The sequence below is a fragment of the Anastrepha obliqua genome, chromosome 2 (assembly GCF_027943255.1).
Source record: "Anastrepha obliqua isolate idAnaObli1 chromosome 2, idAnaObli1_1.0, whole genome shotgun sequence".
Taxonomy (NCBI): Eukaryota; Metazoa; Arthropoda; class Insecta; order Diptera; family Tephritidae; genus Anastrepha; species Anastrepha obliqua.
In genome coordinates, this window is record NC_072893.1 from 8,684,411 (window position 1) to 8,698,087 (window position 13,677).

A 13,677-nucleotide genomic window follows, 5' to 3' on the forward strand; every position below is an offset into this window, starting at 1 on the left:
CAACCAAAACACCGGCTCTGAATGCGCGCTCTATTATTGACCCGATACAAAGCAAGCCCACAGTTGATTAATGCTTTCACTCTTCCTCGGCAAAATTCCATGCGAATTTGATAGGTGATAGCCGCTATTGAACGGTCATAGGTGCCATACATACACGCTTGTAAGTATGCTTTATTAATGCATTTGGATGTGAGTAGAGCAGAGAGTAAATTTGAGATGCATACTTCTTGATCGAATGCAATGCAACAAAAGCAATATTTGCGAGCGAGGCAGTAACAGTACGAGTTGAGTTCAAAACAACAATGTGTAAACACTGAGAGATGATTCTCTATGAGAGCTGCATTCGGTGATATGCAAAAATTATAGCACTCTATATACAAATTGCAAGCACAGAGTTTGATTACTTTCAGTTCATAAAATCGAATGGGGGTGTAAACATTTATTTAGTGGATTGGAGATGAAATTCCCGTAGAGGAATTATAAATCAATTAGTGGAAGTGAAAAATCATACGAAAGATATAATTATTAAATATGTGATTTACTGCTTTTAGACACAAGGCGCTCAAAAAACAAAATTACATATATCCTCCAATCAGTTGATTGTTGTGCGCTGTACGATCAGCCAATGTAAAGTAGATGCATCAAACTTCCTTACTTCTCGCAGTGGTGGGGTGAAACGCTAGCTCTTGTGAAATTCCCGGCCTAATAAGATTTTAAAAAGTAACTTGAAAAAAAAAGCGTGCGGATAAAGACGAATTTTTTAATGGAACCTGTTAGTTTTCTAAATAATTCGCTGCGATAATCTTTATAAACATATATACATATATGTATATATACAAAAATAGTAACAGTTGTGAATTCAAAATATGGTTTGCGTTTTTTTTACACTTTATAACACAGTAAAAAACGAAAGAGAACAATGGTGACAATACTCGACTTGCCTGATGAATGCTTGATAAACATTTGTAAGCGATTGGATCACGATATCCAGCGTTACCACTGGGTGAATGTGTGCAAAAGATTCCAGTACATCTACTATGAGTATTTCCATAACTGGACGGAAGTTAATGATTATTTAGCTCAAAACTTTGGTCACCTAATCGGCACCGACGATTTTCCCATGCAAATAATCAAGCGAATTAATTTATCGAAATCGAAGTGTTCTAAACGATTTTTAAACAAACTACGCAAATCTCATCCAGAGATTGAGGAAGCAAAACTCTTTTCGTTCACTGATCAGCATATGGCTGAGCTTTTGCCTTTGCCAAATCTGAAAGTTTTAATCTGCATTGGCACTTACGATCTACGTGGTAATTTATTAATATACATCAATATTTTATTATTTCATTTGCATGTAATGTTTATTGGGTGTTATGAGCTGTTTGCATGTACATATATGAATATAATTATAGTATATAGAAAAAATATCAATAATTCTCTGCTAATTTTTTTATATACATTCTGTGTCAGATGAAAAGAGCCGGTTTTTTTTTTCTTCTATCTTCAAGAAATATTTCGCTCTACTTTTTGTTGCGTAATAGTCCCACTCAAGGGCTAGGACGCCAGTGCTAACTCAGGTTAGTGTCGTTCGAAACTTTCCCCTAAACGCAACCAAACAAAAATAAGTAAGAAGTACGCGAAGCGTTTTGAGGCGGTATTTTTATGCACGCATTCGAAAGGGCCGAAATTATCTTAAACCCCAAAAGTGATTAAAAAATCAAAAAAGTATGTTGTGATGTGGAATCAGCGGTATAAGGTGCAGAATAATGTTGATGAATATTCCGAGCGCGGCTTGAAGCGAGTGACAACAAAGAAGCAGAATAAAGTGATCGTTCAACTTTTTACCCTTCTTTGTGACTACGCCAATCACGATCAGTTCTTGCTAAAAAGGGAATAAATATGAGTATCAACACCATCGAAGGAGACGAACATTTTCTGCCGTCCCACATCATCAAAACCACTGTTCTCAGGAAAACACATTGAGAACCAACAAAACAAGAAACAAAAAATATATATATAATTGGCGCGTACACCCTTTTTGGGTGTTTGGCCGAGCTCTTCCTCCTATTTGTGGCGTCCTATCCACAAAATGGAACAAAACAAGAAAATGGTTTCACAGTAATGTACAGGGCTTCCCAATCCCCAGACGCCAACCGCATTGTAAATGAGTGGGGGACTATGGAAACGCATCTTGCCGGAAGGCCATTCCATGATTTAAAGCAACTCGTGCGCCAAATTCACAAAATCTGCTCCTCTTTGTCGACGAACTACGCAGAAAAGCTTCAAAGCATGCCAAGAAGATGTCAGGCTATATTCGACAACGATGGAGACTACACAGCTTATTGAGTGATTACGACTCGTAGTTTTGTACATACTTTTATTTAAAAAAATTTAAATATATATACATACATATTTTATACTTCATGAATAATCGCAGTTCCTTTTTTCTGACACAGAACGAAGACCACCACAAAATAACGTGGGATATATTTTTGGTAGGCAGAATTTGCAATCGGTCTATGAGATAACTCACTTAGACCATTGACGATCCCCTCCTACTCCTTGTTAAACTATTTTGTTTAAAATGGAAAACCAAACAATGCCAAACAGACCTGACTGGCAATCATATCCCTAAGGCCATCAGTATCAGCCAAGAACAATGACAAGAGCAGGGTAGCTGAGAAAAAGGTGCTGAGAAGATTCCACTTCACCTTCCAGACAGCTTCTGCAGAACGGACTTCAGGCAATCTCGAGTCTCACCGCATGGACACTTAACGGACAATGTCCGGTACGGAAACCCACCAAATTCGAGTGCTGCGGCTTTGTTAGCCTTAGAAGCTCCCTCGAGCGCTCCCGATCTACCCGTGGGCAGAAGGGACTCGTCACTTTGCACGTTTGCGTACTATCCCAGCGCTCGCTGAGTTGACGCGAGACCCATCTTTACGGGAGTAGACCACAGGATCTCAAGGGAACCCCAATCCTATCAATTAAAATAAATGCATTGTTCTTAACAGGGAAAATTACGTTAATATCTAAACGAGTCGATGCTTGAACAATGTTAGGAAATATTTATTTATTTATTTATTTAATACACAAACGTCAATCAAAAAGAGAAAAAATGAATTTTGAGGGGAAAAGTTTAAACAAATTAATAGGGTATTTGTAACAATTAATTGATTCAAAAAAAATTTCTGAAATGTTTTTTGACCTAGGGGTATGGTAATAGACGTGATATAATATCTGGTACGTGCTTGCAAATTGTTGATGTGGAACTGGTCATAGATCTCAAGTGTTGATCTGTATCCTCCTTGGCGACTGTATCAGTATTCTAGGCTTCTGCAGACTTTCACTTGTATTCGTTCAACGCGTTTGATTGCAGAGTCAGTAAAAGGAGACCAGATTACAGTGCCATATTCCAGAATTGGAAGGACTAAGAAGGAGAAAAGTCTCAGTAAGGTGTTGGGATTTGTGAAGTTCTTGCTGGTTCTAGTAATAAAACCAAGAGTTTTAAACGCTTGGAGAGTAACCTTGTTAATATGTTTGTTAAATGTCAATCTGTTGTCTATGATGATACCTATTTACATAGATCCTTTATGCTGTCGATTTCACTTATTGCCTCGTTGTTTAAATTGTAGTTGGTTAAAGTACAGACGTGCGATCTTGAGATAGATACTGCTCCACACTTTTTGATATTCAGGCCTAGTTTGTTTCTGCTGCACCAGGCCGACAATAAGTCAATATCACTCTGGAGAATTTTGATGTCTTGTACACTAGTAATCGATCTGAAGATTTTTAAGTCGTCCGCATATAGTAGGTACTCAGACTGTAAATGATCGCCAATGTCGTTAACGAATATGTTGAACAGAGTTGGACCCAGGTGTGATCCTTGGGGCACACCCGACGATACATCATGCTTGGTGGATAGATGACCATCCACCCGCACTTGAAATTGCCTTTCAGATAGATATGAGTGGACCCAGCCCAGAGTATTGCCTTGAATACCGTATCTGTTGAGTTTATTTATCAGGATACAATGATCGACCCTATCGAATGCTTTGCCAAAGTCCATGTAGATGGTGTGCACTTCGGTTCCTTCGTTTAGCGCTTCTTGGAGGTAGTTGACATAGATAAACAAATTCGAAGTAGTAGATCTCCCGCCAACAAACCCGTGCTGCTTGTTGGTGATAACGTTCGAGAAAAATGCTGTGAGTTGGGGGAGAACTATTTTTTCAAAGAGTTTAGCGAGAGAGGATTGTACGCAGATTGCTCTATAGGACCGTCCTTGTAAATGGGACAGGCATAGAAGGATTTTCAAACTGTTGGGAAGGTACACGTTTGTAGAGAGAAATCAAATACAGGGTGGCTGATGAAAGCCGCTACCAAAACAAAATTGAATAACTTTTTTTCTTTTTAAGTTATCTGTTCCATTTTTGTTTTAATTTGCAGATTGATCTTTAAAATTTATTAAAAGGGATAACTGGGACACGCAAACAAGAATTTGGATAGTCCGCCGCTATCACGCACTGGAGTCCGTAGTTTTGGTACAGAGAGAGTACAGGCGGATGTTTGGCGGCGATCCTCCGAGCAGATGGACCATAATGAGACTGGTGAATAATTTTGCTGAGCAAGGAACAGTCACAAGAAGGCCTTATCATCGAAACCCACCAGTTCGGACGGAGGAAACGATCGCTGCTGTAGCTGCAGCTATACAAAGCAATCCAAGGGTTTCAACAAGAAGCTTATCTGCTCAACTTGGTGTCAGCCGACAGTCTTTGCAAACAATAATGCACAAAGATTTAGACTTATTTCCCTACAAAATTCAAATGGTTAACAAACTGAATGCAGCAGACTTGCCGATTCGCTTGGAATTTTGCCAGAAGATCCTGCAAATGGTGGAAGAAGACCAAAACATGTTAAACTGCCTTTTCATGTCTGATGAGGCCCATTTCGATTTAAACGGCAATGTGAACAAACAAAATTGTCGAATATGGAGTACTTCTAACCCACAGATACTCCACGAGACGGAATTGCATCCTCTTCGCGAGACAGTGTGGTGTGCGGTTTCTTCACGCTGTATTGTCGGGCCTTATTTTTTTTGAGAAAATGGTCACACCGTTACGGTTACTGGAGACCGTTATTTGAAAATGCTGAATGCTATCCAGAACTACGCCGAAAGAGAATTCCTTTCAACTCTGTGTGGTTTCAACAAGATGGGGCAACGTCTCACATAGCCCAGACTGTTATGACAGAGTTGTGACGAAAATTTCCCAATAAACTGATTTCAAGAAACTCCGAATTTCGTTGGCCTCCCAGATCGCCTGACCTTACTGCACCTGACTTTTTCTTATGGGGTTTATGTAAACAAGAAGTTTATAAAACAAAGCCAACAAATTTGGATGAACTAAAACAATCCATTCGGGCAACATTCCTGTCGCAACTCTCAAGGCAGCAATGAACAACTTTTTACTAAGATGCCGCACTTGTGTCAACGAGCTGGGGGGCATTTAAATTCAATTATTTTTAAAACTAGTTAAGCTACATTTAATAAAATTTAATGACCTTCAACTTGAAAAAAAAAATGAATGAATTCCACATACTAAAAAAAAAGTTATTTGAGTTTCTTAATGTAGCAAAATTCATCAGCCACCCTGTATATGTGTGAGATGTGGCTGGTAGCACAGTTTTTGAGGAAGGTGTTTGGTAGCCCATCCGGGCCAGCACCTTTCTTTGTATTCAATGTCAGCAGTGCTTTGTAAACATCATTTATATTAATCTTGAAATCGGTGATAGTATTAGTCGGCCTGTGTCCTAGATCCGTTCACGTTAAGCCTCGATGCGGATCCTGATTATATACACTCTTGAAAAAGGATGCGAACATGTTACTAATTTCAATGCCGGAGTCAGCCGACAGATTATTCCAAGTCTTATGTTTAATGAATTTCCAAAATGCACATGTATCAGTCCGAACCTACTGCTCAATCATATCTATATAATTTTTGTAGCATAATGTGTTGAGCTCCTTGCACTCCTGTCTAAGTTCACTAAATTTTCTATAGCACAAATTAGTATCGTTTTTCTTGTATTTCTTGTAGTTGGAATGAGCTTCTTTCTTGAGTAGTGTTTTGAATTTTAATTCACTTGAGAACCAGTAAGGGAAGTGACTTGTTCTTTGGACACGCACAGGAACATATGATGAGATGCCTTCCTGGATTATGTCATAGAGTACTTTTATTTTGCAGTCTAAAGTGCTTGATGAATAAAAGTTAGACCAATCAGCGTTTACGAAGAAGTTATTGAGATTATCATAGTCACCGTTCTTGAAATCATAGTAAGTCGGTGTTGCAGGCTTTAGACTGGGCTGAAGCTCGATAGTGATATCAAGAGCAGGGTGATACAGATTCATCGTGGTGATTGCCTGAGTATATTCTACCTGTAGAGAAATGTTACTAAAGCAGAGATCAAGCAAGTTATTATTATCGATATGGACACTGTTAAATTGTTGGCATTCCAGCGAAGAGAAACCTTCGTATACAGAATTTTCACAGTCAGTGCAGGGTGAGCTGCTAGGAAGGTTGAAGTCGCCAGTGATAAGAAGATTTGCGGCACTATGTTTTTCCTTCAGATAGTGAAGCGTATCAATGAATGTCTAGAAAGCTGCGAGTGAAGCTCTCGGAGGAAAGTAGACGCACCCGACGATGATATCAGAACTATTGAACTTCAATTTTACGTAGATGTGTTCTTCAGCTTCAAGCATTGGTCGTCGAGCAGTCGTCTTAGCTTATTCATTGTAATATTATCGTTATCTTCATCATCATCATCGTATTCAAGATCGTCCGTGGTGGCGACATTAACCTCCAATTTGCAGGAATCACATTTCCACAGGAACCCCTGTAATTTAACTTTGTTAGCTAAATCAGTGAATTCGGATTTGGCAAGCCCCGTACAATTGGTATGAGTCCACGTAAGGCAGGCTACACACAAAATACTAGATGCTCAGTCGCGTGGCAAACACCACATGTGTGCTGTTGCTGGGTGCCTTTTTTAGGAGGCATAGTTTGTCGCAGAAATTCACGTATTACTGAGAGAACTTTTACTGATTTTGATTGTCACTGCACGAGACTATGACTAAACTATTAATTTGAATTATTAATTAACTATAAGTTGCAAAAATAGGTATAAATAAACAGCAGTAAAATTGTGGTGTGCGTTTTGATGTTATTCCACAAATAGAGGGACCTACAGTTTCAAGCCGACTCCGAACGGCAGAAATTTTTCATGAGGAGCTTTTCCATGGCAGAAAAGCACTCGGAGGTTCGCCATTGCCTGCCGAGGGGCGACCGCTTTTAGAAAACATTTTTTTTTAATTTTGAATTCGAACCTACGTTCTCTCTATGAATTCCAAATGATAGTTACGCACTAAACCATTCCGCTACGACGGCCGCCATCGAATACTTTCAGATCTGGAGCGTTTGTATCCATTAAGACAACATGACCAAGTCAACAAAGCCGCTGGATCATTTTTCGCTGCACTATGTCTACATATGTTGCCGTAAATTCCTTTCTTACATGAAGCTATTTCAAATTTCTTCTTTAAAGTTTCAAACGTTAGACTTGGAATTATTTCAAGTCCTTTATGCATCAGCTGTATGGGAGACTCAGCATCTTCTCCTTTAATGCCCCACTCAAGCAGGATTAAGATTTAAGCATCTCGGCTCTCACTTCTTTTCTACGCTTGCTGATGTAGCAGGCCTTGATGTCAAAAATTTGATACCAGCATAAAGCGGCTAACAGTACCGCAAATAAGTCAGCGTTCGTAATCCACAAATACTCAACCTCTTTCTCCTTACCCTTCACCCTCTCCTCTCTCTCCTTTCATCCTATGGGTTTCTTTCACCTCTTTTCCTTTGCAATGATATCACAAAGGATGAACTGAAACTTTTCGTCCAAGTGGGCCCACTTTCTGGGCAACCATTATAACCTAACCTAACCTCACCTGCCCCACCCATAGTCACTTTCAGTATTCACTTTTTATTGCCCTTTCTATGTTTCTTTTCCTTAGGTAGAAGTTTGATTGACCTCTGCCGACTCACTGAGCTACACATTCACACCAACAAATTCATAGATTCGGAAAATTTGATTCACACCACTTACCACAATCCACTGCGAGTGCTAGTAATTCCCAATGATCCGGGAGTATTCTCCGAAAAGTATGCCTTTGAAATGATCGAAAACTTAAAGTATCTCGAGGAGCTTGTAGTTGAGTATAATCACTGCAAATTTTGGCAATTGATTGGCACTTTACCCCTACTTAAGAAGCTTGAGATTTAGGATTTCGTTATTCACGAATGTGATTCATGCGCAGAGAAACCCGATTTATATGAAACGTGCGCTCCCAACCACGACAAAATCCTATTTGATGAACTGCGCAAAAGAAATCAATTAGAGGAGCTCATTTTCTGTGATGGTTCTCTAACTGATTTTCACCTAAACGGAATTTCTGAATTGAGAAGCTTGCGAATATTAAAATTTTCGCGAGTTATTATATCACTCGAAGTCTTACACAAAGTCCCACTCGATATATTTAAAGATTTAGTTAATTTGGAGGAGTTACATTTTGATGGCGGTCAGGAAATAATTCCAGAACAATCACTCGAATTTATAAAAAATTGTCAAAAATTAAAAGTCATAAATTTTTGGTACGCAACTGGCATAAATGCGAACTTTATTTCGAACGCAAATGATATCGTAAATAAACGGAAATTGTCAACGGTTAAACCTTTAACGCTTGGATTCAGCTTTATCACGACCGAAATGATAAGAGTGAGTACTGAAAAAGTTATACGCTACGTGAAATTCACTTAAAGGTAATGGTATTTCTTCATTTCTTTACTTTCTGTGTCATTTTTAAATTTTCACTTTCTATGTCTTCAATTGGATAAGTTGGGCATAAAATCATTTGAATTTAGACGTACCATAAGTTTAAAGTTTAGATTTTACATAACTAGTATCACAACTAGCAATAAAATAACAACATCCTGACCCAGCCTAGTGGAGATTAAGGATGCAATTAAGAACCTGAAGCTCAACAAAGCTGCGGGCGACTATGGCATACAGCCTGAACTAATGACTGCCGACCTGCAAATGTCAGCGGAAATTCTTCATCCCCACATCACCGCCATCTGGAGCAACGAAAAGCAGCCTCCGCCCTGGACAAGAGGCGTCATAGTGAAGCTGCCCAAGAAAGGCGACCTGCGTGACTACGACAACTGGCGAGGAATAACCCTACTTAACAACATCTACGAAATTGTAGCCGTGATCATACAAAGCAGGCTCAGAGATATCGAACGCTCCTTAAGAGACGAGCAAGCTGGCATTTGCCCTCACGCCCCATCGTCCTTGATGAAGTCATGAGCCAACTGACACTGCACAAAAAAGGCATTTTCAGGACCTAGACTTCGCCGATAACATCTACCTCCTCTCTCACAAACTGTCTGACATGCAAGCGAAGGTGGACAAACTAGTCGCGCTGGCACGCACTGTCGGACTGGAGTTCAACATCGCCAAGACCAAAGCTATGAGAGTCAGCCACAAGAAAGCAAGACCTATAATAGTTGACGCGTGTCCGGTGGAATTTGTCGAAAGCTCCTGCTACCTCGGCTGCACTATGACGGCAGATGGTGGAATGGCTAAAGATGTCAACAACAGGTTAAACAAAGCAAGGGCGGTATTTGAGCGAATGCATACAGTATGGGGGAGTTCGCAAATCTCCAGGCGAAAAACATTCAACGTCAATGATCCGACTTGTTTAAATTATTAGAAATATCGTTTGAAAAGCCTTGAGTATTCTTTCACCAAGCCAAACTTTTGAAGTGGCTCTTTGGTCGCGACCACAGAAAAAATGATTCATTACAATTCAATCCTCACAAAATGAAAAGGCACAACTAAGCTGACATGGCTACAAAACATAACTGAAGGCTTTAGGAAGCTTAAAATAAAAAAACTGGAATAAGGTAGCCATTGGCGAGTTAAATGGGAGAGGATCGTTGAAGAAGCTGCAGCTCACCGCGAGCTGTACTGCTGATGGGTGATGATGATAATGAACTCAGATGGCTACATAAATTTATAGAACAAAGTCTTGATTAACTTTAAAGAGGATGAAATGTCTCATTTTTGTGGCCGCCGTAGCCGAATGGGTTGGTGCGTGACTACCATTCGGAATTCACAGAGAGAACATTGGTTCGAATCTCAGTGAAAACATCAAAATTAAGAAAAACATTTTTCTAATAGCGGTCGCCCCTCGGCAGGCAATGGCAAACCTCCGAGTGTATTTCTGCCATGAAAAAGCTCCTCATAAAAATATCTGCCGTTCGGAGACGGCTCGAAACTGTAGGTCCCATTTTTGGAACAACATCAAGACGCACGCCAAACACCCAAAAAGGGTGTACGCGCCAATTATATATATATATATATATATAATGCCTCATTTTAGCTGGCCAACACAGATATACTTGCCAGCCGAAGTTGGCTTGGGGAGAAGCAGATTCAAGTATTTGAGTGGACATCACGGTCCCCGAACCTAAATCCGACCGAGAACATGTGGAGCGATTTTTGGAGTCGAGAATACATTGGAAGGTTTAAGCTTCAGTTCTTAAATGAGGTATGCAACGTCGTTATGAAAGAATAGTCGCGAATTCCACTTTCTGACTATCAAAATGTCCTTGCTTCGATACCAAAACGGACTTTGAAGTGATAAATAAAACTGAGGGCTGGACTTTCTACTAATTTTGTGTAACCAATATTTGTCATGTTTTTCTGAATAGGGTCTTTTTTGTGGAAGCAGTGCCTTTAATTGAATTTCGCTATTAATTTCGATTTTGTTTAAGAAAAAAATAGTATTTCAAATTTTAATTGTGTGTAACGAAAGAACTTTTTATTTTTTGAGCTCCTAATGAAACTCGCTACAGATTGTAAAAAAACTATGTTTTTTACGGTTTTTATTCAAAGTACTTCAGGAAAAACAAGGTGCCTTTAATTGAATTTCGAGGAGTGTATATGTATATGTGAATATGGACTTATTAATTAACTTATTGCTATTTCCAGGGTTTGTGTATTCGGACACCAGTTTTGCATATAAGAATTACGATCTTAAGTAGGAAAAATACTGTTGTAAAAGAATCGTATGAGTCAAATATAGAGGAAGCATTAAGTATGGGTTCAAAGTTCATATGGAAATTTATAGAGTGAGTAGTTGCAAAATATGTGCTTGTATAGGGTCCGGCACTCGAAGTGTAACCAACTTCAGACCGCTCGCGTAGCTGATGGGCATCAACTGTCTGTTAGTTGGCTAAATAACAGTCCAGAGTATTGTTCGCAAGCGTGCGGAAGCATTTGGCCGAGAGTAAACGCGAAACAAGAAAATCAGTAATGGATTTCAAACGGAAGCGATTATTCATGAGCTCTAGCTCCTTAAATTAAATAAAGTTTTTATTTATCGCACCATTACACGTTACAATGGCACTGGTAGCACCGTGAAACGTCATGGAGGTGGTCATCAAAAGACTGTAGCGTTACGTGAAATGGTTCAAAAAGTGCAGAAGCGACTTGAGCGAAATCCCCGACGTAGTGCCAATCAAATGGCGAAAGAACTGAAAATATCCGACCGTAGCACCCGCCGCATACTGAAAAATTATCTCAAAGTCAAGCCTTACAAGATCCAAAAGGCGCATGCTCTCACACCAAAGTAGCAACAAGTCAGACTTGAGAGAGCGAAGGAGTTGCTTCGCTTGTGTTTTCCGACAAGAAAATTTTTCAAATTTATCAATTCTTAAACTCCCAAAACAATAGGGTTTATGTGTGCCGACCGTTCATACGAGAATTTGAGTCATCGATTGGCCACCAGCAGGCAGCACCCGCTACAGGTAATGGTTTGGGCCACTGTAATCGCAGATCGGCGCTCTCCAATCGTTTTCATCGATCCTGGCGTCAAGGTAAATGCGAAATATTATCGGGAAAGTATTCTGGAGGTTGCTTTGAAGCCGTGGGCAGGCAAGTATTTCGGTGGCAGACCATGGACGTTTCAACAGGAGTCGGCACGCTCTCACAAAGCTCGATTGAACCATGAATGGCTAAAAAACTACGTTCCGAACTTCATAACGTCCACACAATGGTTCTCAAATTCACCAGACGCCAATCCGATAGATTATTGGGCCATCTGGTTAAGCAAGGTCTGAACTAAAAAATTCACCAGTCTCGAGGCGCTGAAAAAAGCCATTGTCCGAAAGTGGGCCAAAATACCTGCAAGTCACATTCGGGCAGCTTGAGATTCATTTCTGGACCGTCTCAAGGCCATAGTCAAGGCAAAAGGTGGTCGAGCAACACATTTTTTACTTTGAATCAAACAAAAGTAATTTTCCAACCTAAATTTACGACCCTTTTAATTGGTTACACTTCGAGTGCCGGGGCCTGTATATGTAGATAAAGAACACTTTGTAACAAAAAAAAAACTAAATATACTTTTATGGAGACCTAGCACAACTTGTAGGTATAGAAAAACTTAAGAAAATGGTATAGGAGAAATTTTCCATACACCCCCAAAATCTTATTTTATGGCCAAAAATAATATGCATATGTGCTTATAATGACACTTATTATCATTTTCATGCCTCGAAAGCCGCCCTCATTCCCATTTAGCGTCAGCTATACGTACATACAAAAGTATATTAGTAAAAAAATAAAATCTTAAAACTCACACAACTCTATGAATTTTCAGCCAATTACAATAAAATATAGCTTATTCGACGCAAAATCAAATTTACTATAATATTAGTGTACTAAAAAAATCCTCAATATCGGATAATATCGTAAAAATGATGTCAAAGTTGAAAAAATAGAGAAAAAATCAAAAAATTCCAAATACTTTCGTCTACAGCCTCGTCAGTTATCATTTCAGAAGAATTGTCAATACACTGTCGAAAAGGCTTGTTTTTGTTCTTTCGAACTAAAGAAAAATATTAGAAATCGGATAGAACCTGGCGAAGTTAGGAGTGATTGTTCACATCAACCTACTGAAAAACGGTTTTTTAACCATAAAATAAAATTTTGGGGTTGTTTAGAAAATTTCTCCTATACCATTTTTCTTAGTTTTACTACACCTACAAGTTGTGCTAGGTCTCCATAAATGTATAATGTAACTGTCACACAGTCTAATAATTTTTTATTATCCTTTTCTTATACAATTAGCATGAATATGGTAGCCGAAGAGAGGGAAGTTGACATGGAAATCATAGCTAGAATGGCAGCAAGGGCAGAGTTAGAAGATGCATGTGAAAAAAACGAATAAGAACACAACAGTTGAAGGAAAAGGGCCCTGAAATTTGATTTAAAAGATAAAGAGGTTATAAAAAATTTGAATATTATGCAGTAATAAACTAATAGCAAAACGAAAAATAAACAAAAAACGCAAGCAAGACAAAACTTTTAAAAGTTAAAACTTTTGTGTATCTCTTTTTTCTGGATGTTTGTGGTGTGCGTTTTGATGTTTTTCCATAAATGGAGAGACCTACTTTTTAAAGCACCTCCAAACGGCAGATGGTTTTTTATGAAAAGCTTTTTGATGAGGCAACAATAAGGCAACATTCATTAATATTTTGTTGAAAAGCCTTTTTGCTTTATTACTGC

The 13,677-nt window shown here is 39.0% G+C and overlaps 1 protein-coding gene across 1 annotated transcript in view; it reads left to right on the forward strand.

Moving 5' to 3' along the window:
• The first annotated feature begins 432 nt into the window (after positions 1–432).
• The window catches only part of LOC129236752 (uncharacterized), a 90,276-nt gene continuing 77,031 nt past the window's right edge, over positions 433–13,677 (forward strand). Inside the window, exon 1 of the mRNA XM_054870948.1 lies at positions 433–1,310. Coding sequence (XP_054726923.1) covers positions 920–1,310 — 391 coding nt within the window. The 5' untranslated portion in view covers positions 433–919. The remainder of the gene's footprint in view (positions 1,311–13,677) is intronic.